The sequence below is a fragment of the Gracilinanus agilis genome, chromosome 4, assembly GCF_016433145.1.
Source record: "Gracilinanus agilis isolate LMUSP501 chromosome 4, AgileGrace, whole genome shotgun sequence".
Lineage (NCBI taxonomy): Eukaryota > Metazoa > Chordata > Mammalia > Didelphimorphia > Didelphidae > Gracilinanus > Gracilinanus agilis.
In genome coordinates this window covers 137,953,867-137,968,793 of record NC_058133.1, presented here as the reverse complement: position 1 = coordinate 137,968,793, position 14,927 = coordinate 137,953,867, and the positions used below count along the sequence as shown (strand labels likewise).

The window sequence follows — 14,927 nt, the reverse complement described above, 5'->3', positions numbered from 1 at the left end:
AGAAGAGAAAAAATAGAGAGAGGGAGAGAGGAAAGAAGGAAGAACAGAAGAAAGGAAGGAGGGAGGTAGGGAAGGAAAGAAGGAGGGAAGGAAAGAAGGAGGGAGGGAAGGAAGGAGGGAAGGAAGGAAAAAAGAAAGGAAGGAAGAAAGAAGGAAAGAAAGGAAGAAAGAAAAAAGAAAGGAAGGAAGGGACCATGGAAAAATATTTAAAAATAAATTTAAAAAATTTTATTTTTTGCCAATTACATGTAATATTGATTTTCCACCCAAGTTTTCCTAAATTGTATGATCTACCCTATCTTCCTCCCTCCCTTCCTTCCTCTTCCTTCTCCTGGTGCTGGGTTATACCTGTATTATCATGTAAAACATCTTTCCATAGAGTTCATTTCTCTGAGTAGTCTTATAAAACCAAAATCCAAATAAACAACTAAAAAATGATTGGTATTGACTCCAGTAGTTCTTTCTCTGGAGGTGGGCAGCATTCTTTGTCATAAGTCCCTCTGAATTGTCCTGGATCTTTGTATTGCTGACAGTAGCTCAGTCTATCCCATTTGATCATCCCACAATATTGCTGTTACTGTGTACCGTGTTCTCCTGGTTCTGCTTATTTCTCCCTGCGGGTGAGGCAAAATGAGCACAAGCAAGCTGCCTGTTGGAGAAGGTAAGCAGGGCATCCTGAGGTATGTTAAGGAGGATAGAGAGAGAGGGAGCAGAGAAGGGTTATTGCCTTCATCAGAGTAACCTGTGCAGATCCCAGGAGCTGCGTCTTTGAGTAATAATGGAAGACTCTCATTGAGATCTACTCCAGCATCTTTAGTTCAGTACCTGAGCCCATTCTGAAACAGAGTATCCCATCCTCAGTGCGGGGAAACAGGCGGAGGAAAGATAAATCAGCCCCCACTATGAGCCAGCCATTCCCCCCCCCCCAAAGTCATGCCCAGCTCCTACCCAGCCCTCTATGGGGCAGCAATTAGGTTGGTGACCTAGGAAAGGTTTGTTGGCTCCCGTCCAAAGGCAGGCAGTTGGTCTGCCCATCTAACTTGGGTCCCTGCTGCTTTGGCTCCATTGGGCTAAGCTCTCAGACCCACTTTCTGCTTAGATGGTCCAACAGGACTTTGCTAGGCAGGTTCCCTCCCCCTGCCACCATTCTCCCAACGTTTCCCTCAGTCCATGCGACAGAGACCCCCGGTTTGAGCTGATGACACCTACTTGTTTTATCTGCTACTCTTTTCCCTGAATTTCCCAATCCTGCAAGCCTGGACAAGAGTCTGTTGTTCTCCGCCTTTAGTTGTTTTATCAGCTTCTCAGTGGGGCTCGTATTTATCACCGCTTTGTTTTTAATCTTTTTAGTTCTTTTTCAAGTAGAGGCCAAAAAAAAAAAAAAAGAAAAGAAAAGAAAACAAAAAACCTCACATTCAGACAGCCCATCCTTTTACAATAGCATTTAATAACGATTCCAAGCAGTAGCTAGAAACAGACCCAATGTCTAGCCAAACTCCAACTGATCCCTCTTCTCTCCCCTATGTGACCCAATAGTCTATAATCTCAACTTCTTAACACTGTTTAAAATAAATTCCACCCTCTAGCAATTAATGAGCTCAGGGTTCCATGGAAAATGAGTGAGCTGCTGCCTTAGCCTGGTCAGTTGGATCTGACCCTGATCATTTTTAAGGTTTTATCAAATTATTTTATTGAAAAAATAGTTCTTAGTTCCAGCCACAAACTATCTTGTGGTAAGTAGGAGTTTCTGAAATATTCTAAGATGTGGTTTCCAGGTGACAGGAAGGGCTGGCAAATGAACATTTATTTTCATGATATTCTGAGGATAGTAGGGTTAAACCAAAGACACGAGGAGGTTAGTGTTTCCACAGAGTACTGGCTCTGATGTTGGAGGACCTGGATTCAAATTCTACTTCTACATGCTTACTACCTCTGTGATTCTAGGGCAAGTCATTTAACTTCCTTGGATGTTAGTTTTCTCATCTAGAAAATGAGGGAGAATTGTATTAGATGGGCTTAAGATCTCTTGCAGCTCTAGATTTTTTTCTGTTTCTTAAAAGAAAATTTTAAAAAGAAAGAAAATATCAATACTGTGCAGTGTACTGAGGACAGGATGTCACCTTTCATTCTGAAAGTTAAGATATTGGATTAATTTCAATGGTGTCTCTTAAGGAAATAGTAAATAGGGCAGAGCTGTATGATGTTCTAAGAGGTATGACTTTAGAAAGAGTAACAAATAGGGCAGTGAGGGAGCACCAGGCCTGGAGTGGGGAAGACCTGGTTTTAAATCTGACCTTAGATTTTTCTTAGCTGTGTGAGCCTGATGAAGCCACTTAACTCCAACTGCCTATCCCTTGTGGCATGTCTGTTTTAGAAACTTACTAAGATTGTTCTATTGCAAAAATGAATAATATGGAAATAGATTGTATAACTCAGTGGAATTGCTTATTGGCTCCAGGAGGGGGGAGGGAAAGAAAATGTATTATGAAAATGTGGGAAAATATTTTTTTAAATTTAATTAAAAAAAAAAAAGAAACTTATTTGGGATTTATTCTAAGATAGAAGGTAAGAGTTTTTTGTTATTGTTGTTTTTTTCTTTTAACCCTTACCTTCCATCTTGGAGTCAATACTGTGTATTGGTTCCAAGGCAGAAGAGCTGTAAGGGCTAGGCAATGGGGGTCAAGTGACTTGCCCAGGGTCACACAGCTCGGAAGTGTCGGAGGCCAGATTTGAACCTGGGACCTCCTGTCTCTAGGTCTGGCTCTCAATCCACTGAGCTACCCAGCTGCCCCCTGGGTTTTGTTTCTTTAAGAAAAGAAAAAGTAACACATGAATGATGGGCTTGTGGTATGTATAAATAGAAAATTTGTACCTTTGGACTATATTCCCTAGAATTCCTTTCCCCTCTCCACCACATTGCATGTTCACATTTTGTGTATAGTTGTGTGTAACCTCACCCTGGTCTCTCTCTTCTCTTGAGACCACAGCTGGGTTAGCTCCCTATTTACTCTAGCTTTCTTATTTCATTTTACTTCAAGTTAATATTAACAAATCTTATTAAATATAATACTTGGAGTATTTGGATATTAATTTTTAATCTTACAGGTGAAAGGTGACTGTATTTTCTACTTGTATCCAACATTTTCAGTTAAGAGGACAAGGAGCTATGTTTTCAGAATGTGCTCTAGGTTACTTGGTAGAAGACCCCTGAATATATTTTATTTTATTTAAAAAAATTTTTTTAAACCCTTACCTTTTGTCTTGGAGTCAATACTGTTACATTGGCTCCAAGGCAAAAGAGTGGTAAGGGTAGGCAATGGGGTCAAGTGACTTGCCCAGGGTCACACAGCTGGGAAGTGTCTGAGGCCAGATTTGAACCTAGGACCTCCCGTCTCTAGGCCTGGCTCTCAATCCACTGAGCTACCCAGCTGCCCCTTCCTGAATACATTTTAATAAGAGCCTCATGCTGCTAATACCAGGTTTCTCCTTTCAAATAGATTTATTTTCATGGATTCTAACTGGTAAGAAAGAATCCTGGAAATTAGAGTCTGGGGGTGGTGGGTTTTGGGTGGGAATCAGTCAACTTAATCTCTCTCCATGTGCCAAAAAAAAAAAAAAAAAAAAAAAAAAAAAAGGGTCTGTTCTTCAAGTCCTGGGAAGATGTAAAATGAGATAACTATAGATAGGGACACGCTAACACACTGTTGTTCTGAAGTATAAGTGACAAAACAATGTTAAATTTCTGAAGCCTTTTGGGGCTTTGCATCTGATGCTTAATAATAGCGCTGTGAAACTGGCAACATAAGCATTATTATCCCTATTTTACAGATGAGGAAATTGAGGCTTAAAAGCGATGAGCTATCTTATCCAAAGTCACTTCCTAGGAAACAGAACTTGAATCCAGGTTTTCTGATTCCAAGTTCAGGGTTCTGCCTTCCTACATAAAGTATCTGGCTTGTCAATAGTTCCTTAGTTTTATACATTTACTTATTATAGCATGCAACAACATACTATAAAAGAATTCTTTACTGTTTTGCATTACACGTGTTTAATGGAGGTAGCAATAACCTGTCATGGTACTTGGGAGTAAAATATTTGGTAGATTAGTACATTATTATTATATCCATTCTAAGACAGAAAAGTGGCAAGGGCTAGGCAATTGGAGTTGAGTGACTTGCTGAGGGTCACACAGCTAAGAAGTGTCTTCGGCCAAATTTGAACCCAGGTCTTCATCAGTAGATTATTAACAAGTTCTTGGTTTAACCATTTATCACCCATGTAGCAAAGATGGCAGACAGCTCTTTCCGACCCCCTCTCAGAATGGCCGATGCTTCTTACTCTTGGTAAAACTCAGTGACAATTCTCCATCCCACCACTACCATTTCCTAGCATTTCGGGGAAAGAGTACTAATACTGTATTGCTGAAAGGCAGCCAATATCTGCATCAGTTGTTTCTCATCACATAGTTTTGGCAATCTATCCAACCACTGCTATAGAAGTTGGTCGATGTTTCTCTTCCCAAATAGAGATCCTCATAGAGATCTACAATTAAATATTAATTAAACCCAAATAGAGACCCATAATTAAAGACTAATTAAACCCAAATAGAGACCTATAATTAAAGATTAAATGAACAGGCTTAGATTTCCCTCTATCCCAGTTTTTTTTTTCATCTCTACTTCTTCCTCTCCCCTTGAAACCCTGCCTTTTCCCTTTAAAAAAATAAGTTAACTTGAGAGTTGTGATATGGCGTGAACTTGTTTGATTTTAAAAATCTGGAACCGATAAAAGTTCATAAGATTAAATGTTCATGAAATTACCTTTCAGCGTATCTTAAAGTTGACAAAGTTTCTTCATAACAGATGTCAGCAGGACTAATAGCAGCAATCTGTAAAGATAGTCACCAAAATTTTAATTCCATTTACTGGTTTTATAAAAAGTCTTTGTGGGGCAACTAGGCAGCATAATATATAGATTGCCAGGTCTGGCGTTGGGAAGATCTGGATTCAAATCTGGCCTCAGACACATCCTTGCTGTTAACCCCAAGTACCCAGCCTTTACCACTCTTCTGCCTTTTAAACCAATACTTAGTATTGATTCTAAGATAAAAGGCAAGAGTTTAATTTAATTTCATTTTTTAAATTAATTAATTTAGAATATTTTTCTATGGTTGCATGATTCATGTTCTTTAGGGGTTTAATTCTAAAAAGAAAAAATTTTTAAAGGAAAAAAAAAAGGGTCCTTGTGCCAGGAACTGCAAATTGAAAAGGATCTCAATATAAAAGTTTTAGAGACTGAGAGGTAATAGGATATTGTAGAAAGAGGACAAGATTTGGACTTAGGGGACCTGTTTTCAAATTCTGTGGCCAACTCTGGATTAATGAAAATAAGGAATACCCTGAAGTGGTTGCATTACTAAAATTCATATAGTCTATTTCCACTGGGTTGGAAACAGTTGCCATATTCTACCTAATTATGACTTACTTCCATCACAGAATCAGTCATTTAACAAGTAGCTAAGTGGCTCAGGGATACAGACACTGAACCTGGAGTCAGGGAGACCAGAATTCAGTTCCAGCCTCAGACACTTTATGACTGGGTGACTCTGGGAAGATCATTGAATTTCTATCGACCTCAGCTTCCTCATTCATAAAATGGGAACAACACAGGGTTGTTGCAAGGATCAAATGAAAGAATATTTGTAAAGCACTTTGCAAAAGCTGAAGTGCAATACAAATGCCAGCTAGGAGCAGTATTTCAGTCAGCCAGTCACCAAGCATTTTTCACCTTCTGTGTGTCGGGCTTTGTGCTAAGAGGATACAAAGAAAGACAGAAAAGTCTCTGCACTTAAAGGAAGAAAACATAAAATCAACCATGTACAAACAAGAGACATACAAGATAAATTGGAGATAATCCAGTGGGAAGTGTATTCTTCTAGATCCCAGGGCTACCGCCTCTGCACTGTGATAGCTTTGGATGGACCCACAGAGTAGGAGTTTAGACAAGCTACCATTTAAAATCTAAGGAAAACTGAGGAGGAAAAAAAAAAATTCTCGGCCAAGACTGCACAGTCAGTAGTAATGGAACAGAACTCAAGAGACAACGGAGCAAAGCAGAACACTTTAGACCAGGAAATTTCTAGACAAAGAGAACTACCTTTAAACTAAATTCCTTTTGTCTATATTTTGTCATGCAATTGGATTTTGAAAAGCTTCAATGGAATGAACTGTCATTATATTATTTTAGAACATGTGTGACAACATTGATTTAAAGCCATTTTAAAATTGCCTAAGAAATAAGAGAACTTTAAAATGAATAAAAGTTTCAGTCTTAGAGTGAAAATCATTCAAGTCAGATGAGATGATAAAAAATCAATATGCTTTTTAAAAAAAATCTTGGCATGGGGGGTGGGGGGAGAATAAATCGTTAGTCTCAGTGCCCTACCATTCTCTCCTGGCCACATCGATAGGTGAGTACCACCTGCATTTTGGTAGGAGATCCAATGAAGAAACACCCATCTCAACTCCCTTCTCTTTTTATGGCTCTGGTGGCAAATTATGTGAGAACAGGGGCTCTCTCTTTTTTATAGAATAGAATATAAGCCTCTTGAGGGGAATGATTGTTTTAGTTTTGTTTTTTTCATTCCCAGCCATGAGTGCAACGCCTCATACATGAGAAGAGCTGAACAATTGTGGGATCGGATAATTTTTACAAGTGTGCTAGTTTAGAAGCATCTCAAGGGCATCCACAAATGGATAATGGTGGGCATTTGGCAAATGGATAGTTGTGCCAAGTACGTGCTGGGACAGCCCATTTCACCCAGTCTTTAGCGTCTGCATCTGGTCTCCTGTTAATGGTCCATTAAGACATCCAGATAATGGATAAGGAGAAATGACCCTTCGAGTGAGACTAAGTGAAATTGTTTATTCTAGAATTAAAGTGCCTTTGCTATTAGAGCCTGTTGTTTACCAATGTGACAAAGGGTAGTATGATATAAAGTCGTCCAATAAAATACATTATTTTACCATAATGGTCTTACTGTTCCCACCCAAGGCTGACTGGAGGAGTCTGGTCAGAACAGAGTCTCTGTAGGGAATGTGCAGAACTCTCTTCCCCATGGCAACATCTGCAAGAGCACTACAATAAAAAGAATATACAACAGGAGAAAGCAAAATAAATCTCTTTGTGGCATGACAAGGGAAAATATAACTGCCATCTAATCTGAGGAGAAAAAGCTGAGAAGGATGTATTGCTGTCATCAGATTCTTTTGATGAACTGATTGGTTTTGCTGAATTTTTTTTCTTCCCCTAAAAAAAAAACAAAAAACAAAAAACAAAAAACAAACACCTTTTTTTATGAGGGAAACTTCCCTGGGAAGAGTGAAGAAGATACGTAGGATTATGTAAAAACTAAAGGGGTTCAAAAATCCATTAAAAAATAATACATCACTGTGTTCCCGTCATGGAGGGAACAATATTTACATCATCATCCTGAATCCAGAAGATAAATTCATTCATATGACAACCTGTGTGTGTGTGTGTCTGTTGTGGGAGAGATTGATGCTGTCTGGCTCTGGAAGGTTCTCTCTCAAAGAATGACCAAGCTCCAAAGAATATTTAAAAATAGAGGAATTTTATTGAGTGAGTGGCTGGGAGGCAGGTGGCAGGTGCTGGTAAAGTCTGCCTCCCTGAGAAGAGGGGGTCCAGAATTTTTATACCTTAAAGGGACAGAGACGACACGACTGGGAATGGATGGTGGGGAGGGGGACAAACAAGGAGGATTGGGTGACATTCCCATGTGGGATGCCCTGGAATCTGGGAGAGAAGCACAAGCATCTTGATCACAAAGGAGGGTAAGCTGCATATCTCAGAGAATGTATTGATGTTTGATGTGCAAACGGAAGGTACATATCTGTGTTCATCAGAAGGCTGGGGGAGACACGCCTCAATATATATCTCTCAGAGACTCCTTTAATCATCCCTTTAGTTGCATCTTTTAGCCATCACTACAGGAGTGCAAGATTGGGAAATTGCTGTGTGACCCTGGGCAAGTCACTTGACCCCCACTGCTTAGCCTTTACCACTCTTCTGCCTTGGAGCCAATACACAGTATTGACTCCAAGATGGAAGGTAAAGGTTTAAAAAAAAAAAAAAGATTGGGAAATTTCTCATATACTCTTTGACCTAGGATTCCTCTACAGCAGTGGTTCCCAAACTTTTTTGGCTTACTGCCTTCTTTCCAGAAAAATTATTACTTAGTCCCCTAGAATTTAATTTTTAAAAAATTTTAATAGCAATTAATAGAAAAGATAAATGCACCTGTGGCCATCACCGCCTCTCTGGATAGCACTGCAGCACCCACCAGGGGGCAGTGGCACCCACTTTGGGAATCACTGCTCTAGATACTTGGGGTGTCCAGGGGGCCTTGTATCCCTATACCATCTCTCCTCAAGTAAAGTGAACAGTTACCCAAACGATTGACACAAATGAGCCAAGAAAAAAATCCTCCCATACTAAGCCATGGTATTCATGGTACCATTTTGGATTAGGACTCAGGAAGTCTTGGTTTGAGTTCTGACTCACTGCACAACTCTGGGCAAATCTAGAGCTCAGTTTCCCTCTGTAAAATGAGGGGGCTAGCCTGGATATTTTCAAAGATTCCTGCCATATATTTTTTTCCATCTGGAATATTTTGTGATTTCTTTTTACATTCTTCCTGAAGCTTTTAAATGTCCAAAAGGCAGAAGAAATAGCCAACCTAGACTACAGAAGGGCTAGGGGAAAGTTAGAAACTGTTGGTCAAATCCCTTTGAGGAGTTCCAGGGATCCATCTGGCCTCTCTGAATCAGGGCCAGAATTACACGGGGGTATTTTCAGTTAGCTTGACCCTAAGTTACCCAGGAAGTGGGAAGAGAAACACTAAGGAGGAGCTTGAGGCATCCATTGCCCAAGATCACTAGCATTTTTGAAGCATGAGCATATACTTTGCATTCTGCCACTGCAACCTGCCATCTTGTGTTGAAACATGGGAGACTAGAATAAACAGAGTATTCCTGGATTGTCTGCCATTGGCTGGATGACCACAATCTAAAAACCCAAGAAAACGATTGCTGGAGGGTCTTATGCTGACTGACAACTGAATCAGCCAGGGACACTGGTGAAAATGAGAAAGGGTAAATGCCACCTCCCTACGTTTTTATGTACTTCATAATTTCTAAATTATTTTTTAAATTCTATTAATTTTTAAAATCTTAAAGATCCATTAAATTAAAATTCCTATCATAGTCCTACTTTAAACTGACAGCATATATCGATTGTCATTGTATATATAAAAATGACTGATTAATAGAATGGACATTATACAAAATGAAAATTGAGGAGCAAAAGCTTCACATCATCTGTTGCCAACATTGCTAATGCCAACATTTAACACATAAGAATGGCTCAAATGATCTCTCCATATCAAGAGTGCCTTGTTGGCTCCTATGGATTTTTAAAATTAATATTCAATAACTAAATATATTTTTATAAAGTCTTATTAATAATAAACTAACATAAAAAGGTACTAACCAGCCCACTCCCAAGAGCAAAAGAGGAAGAGGGAGGAGCTACAGAACTTATAAAACAATAACTTGACCATGCAAACATGGAGGCGCAGGAGAGATTAAAGAGAATTTTGGGAAATACTAAGGGACTTATGGGAGGGTTCAAAATCTCCATTTACACAGTTCCCTGGATCCCCCCAAGATTCAGCTCAAATTTCATCTTCTGTAGGATGCATTTCTCTATTCTCATCCTTATCATCTCACTTTCCTTTGAGATCTACTCTGTATAAGTCTTGTATATCTCTAGGTATTTTCATATTGTCTCTCTCATTAGAATGTGAATTCCCTGAAGGCAGGAATGGTGTTTTTGCCTTTATTTGTATCCCCAACATAGACATGTACCACATATATTAACTCTGAAAGTCAACTTTAAGTTTTTTTTCCTAAAACAGTAGGTTTAATTTATTTATTTTGCATAATCAGTTCATATTGTTTATAATACCTAATTCCAATGTTCAAAATAAATGGATTTTCAAATGTCTTTAAAAGCCATCTTGAATATCATCTAAAACTTTGTTTTTGAAAATGTCAGAAAGATGCTTCCAAGAAGAAAATTACATTACCTGATTACATTGCCCAGGGTGGTTAAACTTAAGTTAACACGTGACCCTTCTCTCAATCTGTCTCCTTCGGATCCAGAGGATTTTTGCCTTTCACTACCTGCTAAGTCCACCAAATTAATAATAGACTGCTTGGTGAGGTCTCCATCGAGAAAAACCTATTTAAAAAATGAAGCCATCACATTACTTAAAAATTGTAGAAGATCATACATTAAGTTGATCAAACTTTCCACAAAAACAGATCATGAAAAATATTGTTTCCAAGTGAATCTAGGATCTGAAAGAAGAAAAGGAAATTGTCAGCGTGTGTGAAAATACTTGATTAATCATTAAAAATGAAAACTGAAAAACAAAACAAGGAGACACATGTTTTCCACCCTGGAATTGACATTCCACAACTTCCACAATATTTAATGAAAAAAAAATACTGGGGTTTGAGACTGATTAACCTCTCTAAGCTTCCCATTAGTTTTTAAATCCACAAACTTGGCATGGTTTCCCTCATGGGGGTTCTTAACCTGGGGTCTCTGTGCTGGTGGTTTGCTTTTTGAAAACTGTTAATATAATTGATTTCTTTTGTAATCTCACGTATTTTATTTTATCTATTTGAAAACATTATTCTAATTAGGGAGCTTCACTAGACTGTCAATATATAAGGTCAACATATAAGAACCCCTAATTTAACCTTATTGTATAAGCTGAAGAGTAGCAAAGAGATAAAAGACTTTCAAAGAGAGATATAAAACAGATTTCTGTCTCATGTGACTTCAATTTAGAAATGAGAACAGAACAACTCAGTTCAACTTTTATAGTCACACAAGGCATCAGACCTCCTTTCCATACAGTAACATGAGCATCATTCCATTCAACCCCTCTCCATATTCCTTCAATCTGTCCCTAATCCCCTTCCACCATGAGCATATTTTATAATACTCTACAACTTTATATCTTAGCAGTACACAGAATTCTTTTCTTCTTCATTCTTTTCCTTCTGTTCTCCTGACCAGTTAGTTCATTCTGGTTCCAGATAATCTAGAATGTTGCTCTACTCTCGATAAAACAAGAGTTGGGGAGAGAATGGAAGAACGATTCTCAAAATATCTTTTAAGTTACCAAGTTTATTTTCAGAATCTGTCCCAGAATCTGAGCTGGTTCTTGCCCAGGTCTTCTTTTTAGCCATTTAATCCCTTGGCAACTTATAAAAATGAGAGCAGCTCATGTTTGAATGTCTCTTTAAGGTGTACTAAGTTCTTTCCACCTAACTACCCTGTGAGGTCTTTTTATAGACAATGAAACTGAGGTAAAGTGAAGGAAATGAGTCATTAAATGTCCGAGCTAGGAATTAAACCCACGTCTATTGGGTGAGGTCTTAGAGCCTTCCATACCACCACATTATTTAATATTCCTGTTTCCTCATCTGAACATAAGAAAACAAATTCTCATGTTATTTACTGACATACTCACAGGGTTATCGAAACTTTAAGTTGTTACCTAAATGGAAATTATGATTTTCCAAAGCCATTTTCCGGGAATACATTAGATTCTATTGGGTTCTTTAGTAAATTTTCAGCAAATAGAATTATAGAGAGAACTCTTGCTAAAGGTCCAGATTAAGTTACAAGTCAGCAGAGAGTGCTGCTAAATCTCTCTCCCATGCTTTTCTCTAAAATAACATGTAGCTTTTTTGTTGGTTACTTCCTTTTGGAACAGGATTCTTAATCTGGAATCCATGGACTAGTCAAAGATTTCAGGGAGACTAGTGAGCATGAATTAGAAAAAAAAATTACATTTTTATTTTTTAGAGACAAAAGGAGAGCTCCTACTATTGTCCCAAATAGTAACCTGGAAAATAAGAAAATGTCAAGATAAGGTGAATTGAGACAATAAGTAGATCAGTATAGTTTGTTTGGGTTTTTTTGGACAGATATCCAAAGAAGAGATGGATCCTAGGAAATATAGCTAAATAATAGCAAACTGGGGAAAAACTTCCAAATACTTTGTGAATTACCATGCATAAATGAAAAGTGATAGTAAAGATACTCTTTGTTATGTATCTAAATTCGGATGAGATGTTTTAGTTTATCAAGTATTCTAGGTTTGGTAAGAAATTATACTTTTTATGGAGCTAATAATATCCATAATGTTACAATCACATGATAGTTACAACATTTGTAATATTCAAAGTGATTTGTAGTTTTCAAGGAATTAGAACACAATGATCTCTTGCTTTTTTTTTTCTGAAACTAGCCCTTCATCATTTCTTAAAGCACAATAATACTACATTATAATCATATGCCACAGCTTGTTCAACCATTCTCCAACTTATGAGTATCCCATCAATTTCTGATTCTTTGCCACCAAAAAAAGAGCTGCTCTAAATATTTTTGTGCAGATACGTTCCTTTCCTTTTTCTTTAATATTTTTGGGGTACAGAGCCAGTATAGTGGTATTGCTGGGTCAAATGGCATTTGTAAGTTTATAGCTCTTTGTTCTCCAAATTGTTCTCCAGAATGTTAGGAACAGTTCACAACTCCAACAGTTTACTAGCATGCTAATTTTCCTGTCAGCATTTGTCATTTTTGATTGGGTATGAGGTAGTACCTAAGAGTTCTTTTATTTTAAATTTTGCTAAGTGATTTAGAGCATTTTTTCATATAACTATAGATATCTTTTATTTTTTTTTTTAAAACTGCCTTTATAACCTATATCATTCTATTTACTACCTAGAGGAAAGGGGGTAGAGGAAGGGAAGGAGGGAGAGAAAAAAATCTGAATCCTAAAATGTCAGAAAAGAATTGTCAAAAATTGTTTCTACGTGTAACTGAAAAAATAAATTAATTAAAAAAAAGAAAACTGCCTGTTCATGTCCCTTGACCATTTATCGTTTGGAGAATGGCTCTTATATTTACAAATTTGACTTGGCATCTATATATTTAAGAAATGAGGCCTTTATTAGAGAAACTTGCTGGAAAAATTGTTGATATTACTTCATTGTCTATGGTACCTTTTAGCAAAATGCTGTTTCTCTGATTATCTTTTTTTTTTAAACCCTTAGCTTCTATGCATTGGCTCATAGGTGGAAGAGTGGTAAGGGTGGTCAAGGGGGGTCAAGTGACTTGCCCAGGGTCACACAGCTGGGAAGTGTCTGCGGCCGGATTTGAACCTAGGACCTCCTGTCTCTAGGCCTGACTCTCAATCCACTGAGCTACCCAGCTGCCCCTCTGATTATCTTTTAATTCGTCTATTTTTGCTTTTGTTTGTTTGAGATTGTGATTGTTTCTTGCTATGTTTAAAAATTAAGGTAAACTCAAGAGACAATAGTCTGAGCATGATCAATTTATTAATGGCAAGCAGTAATCAATAAACTGGGTTAATGGCTTCTCTCAATGACCAAAGACCATGAGGTAGGTAGGGCGTGCTAGTGTTCTTATCATTTTGGGAGGTACAAGACAGTTGGGTAGATGGGAAAAACAATGCAACTGGCTACATCAAGGAAAATGAGCTAGCACTCCCATGTCAAATAAAATTTTATTGGACTCATCTGCATCTTGAAATCTTTGCTAGGAGATAAAAACTACTAAACTTGCTGTCTCCTTGGAAGACATAAAAACTCTCCTAATAGCACAAAAATAGGCAAAGATAGACTATATCTTCTGGAGATGGTTCCAAGCTGACTTATGGGGCTAAAAGACAACAAACATGTCCTACAAATATCCCAGGGGCTAAGGGTATGATAAATAACAGTTTTTCCCATTACTTATAACTTTAAGCTAACTTAGAGGGAAATCCAAATACTGAAGTTAACTCAAGGACATAGAAAGGTGGCCTTTAGGCATATACAGACTCAATTATAAAAATCAACACAGCATAAAGTCAATTATATTGTTGGATACTAATCCATTTTGCTATCCCATTTCCATTCACAGTTATGATTATTTAACCGTGTATTTTCCTCCATCCTATTTTTTCTCTCTTTTTTATCCTATCACTTTTCGAAAGTCTGTTTTACTCCTGACCATTGCCTTGCTTACTTTAATCTCCCTTTTTATCATTCCCTTATCCCATATCTCTTACCTCCTTCCCTTTCTATTTCCCTCTTGGGTAAGATAAATTTTTATATACTACTGAATATATTTATATATTCTTCCCTCTTTGAACCAATTCTGATGAGAGTAAGGCTCAAGCACTGTCTGCCATCCCTCCTCCATTTCCTCCTCTACTATAAAAGAAAATTTCTCCATTCTATCTTTCCCTCCTTCTTTCTCTCAGTGCATCCTTCTTTTTCATGCCATCATATTTTTTCTTTTTGGAGCCCAACCCAACATAATCAACTCACACCAAAGCCCTCTGTCTGTATACTCCTCCTAACTTCCCTAATAGTGATAAAGTTCTTAAGAGTTACAAGTTTCATCATCAAGTGTAGGAATGTAAACAGGTTAACCTTATTGAATTCCCTTATGATTTCTCTTTTCCATTTACTGTGTAAGAAATGAAGCAAGTCCTGGCATTTTGGACAAACTGCCTTGGAATGTTGGAGAAGGAGGAGCCCAAGTGACCCTGACCCCCTGCTGGGAGAAAGGGGAAGTTTCTGTGTACCCCGATTGGCACCGATATCCTATAGAGGTGTCACTTCTTCAAGAAGGGGACACCATTCCTTCAACCCCTCTATGCCGGCATGCCCTTCTGGGATCCCCTGTTTCCCAAGGGGATCCCCCATTTGTCTCCTGTATTCTGCCATCTTGGCTCTCTCTCTTCTTTTATT

The 14,927-nt window shown here is 38.0% G+C and overlaps 1 protein-coding gene across 1 annotated transcript in view; it reads right to left on the bottom strand.

The window, feature by feature from the left end:
- Nucleotides 1–14,927, bottom strand: part of LOC123246013 (kinesin-like protein KIF28P) — a 58,323-nt gene that overhangs the window by 26,622 nt on the left and 16,774 nt on the right. Inside the window, exons 6-9 of the mRNA XM_044674976.1 lie at nucleotides 10,169–10,323; nucleotides 7,026–7,137; nucleotides 4,821–4,888; nucleotides 1,210–1,352 (exon numbers count right to left, since the gene is read on the bottom strand). Of these exons, the coding sequence (XP_044530911.1) occupies nucleotides 1,210–1,352; nucleotides 4,821–4,888; nucleotides 7,026–7,137; nucleotides 10,169–10,323 (478 nt within the window). The remainder of the gene's footprint in view (nucleotides 1–1,209; nucleotides 1,353–4,820; nucleotides 4,889–7,025; nucleotides 7,138–10,168; nucleotides 10,324–14,927) is intronic.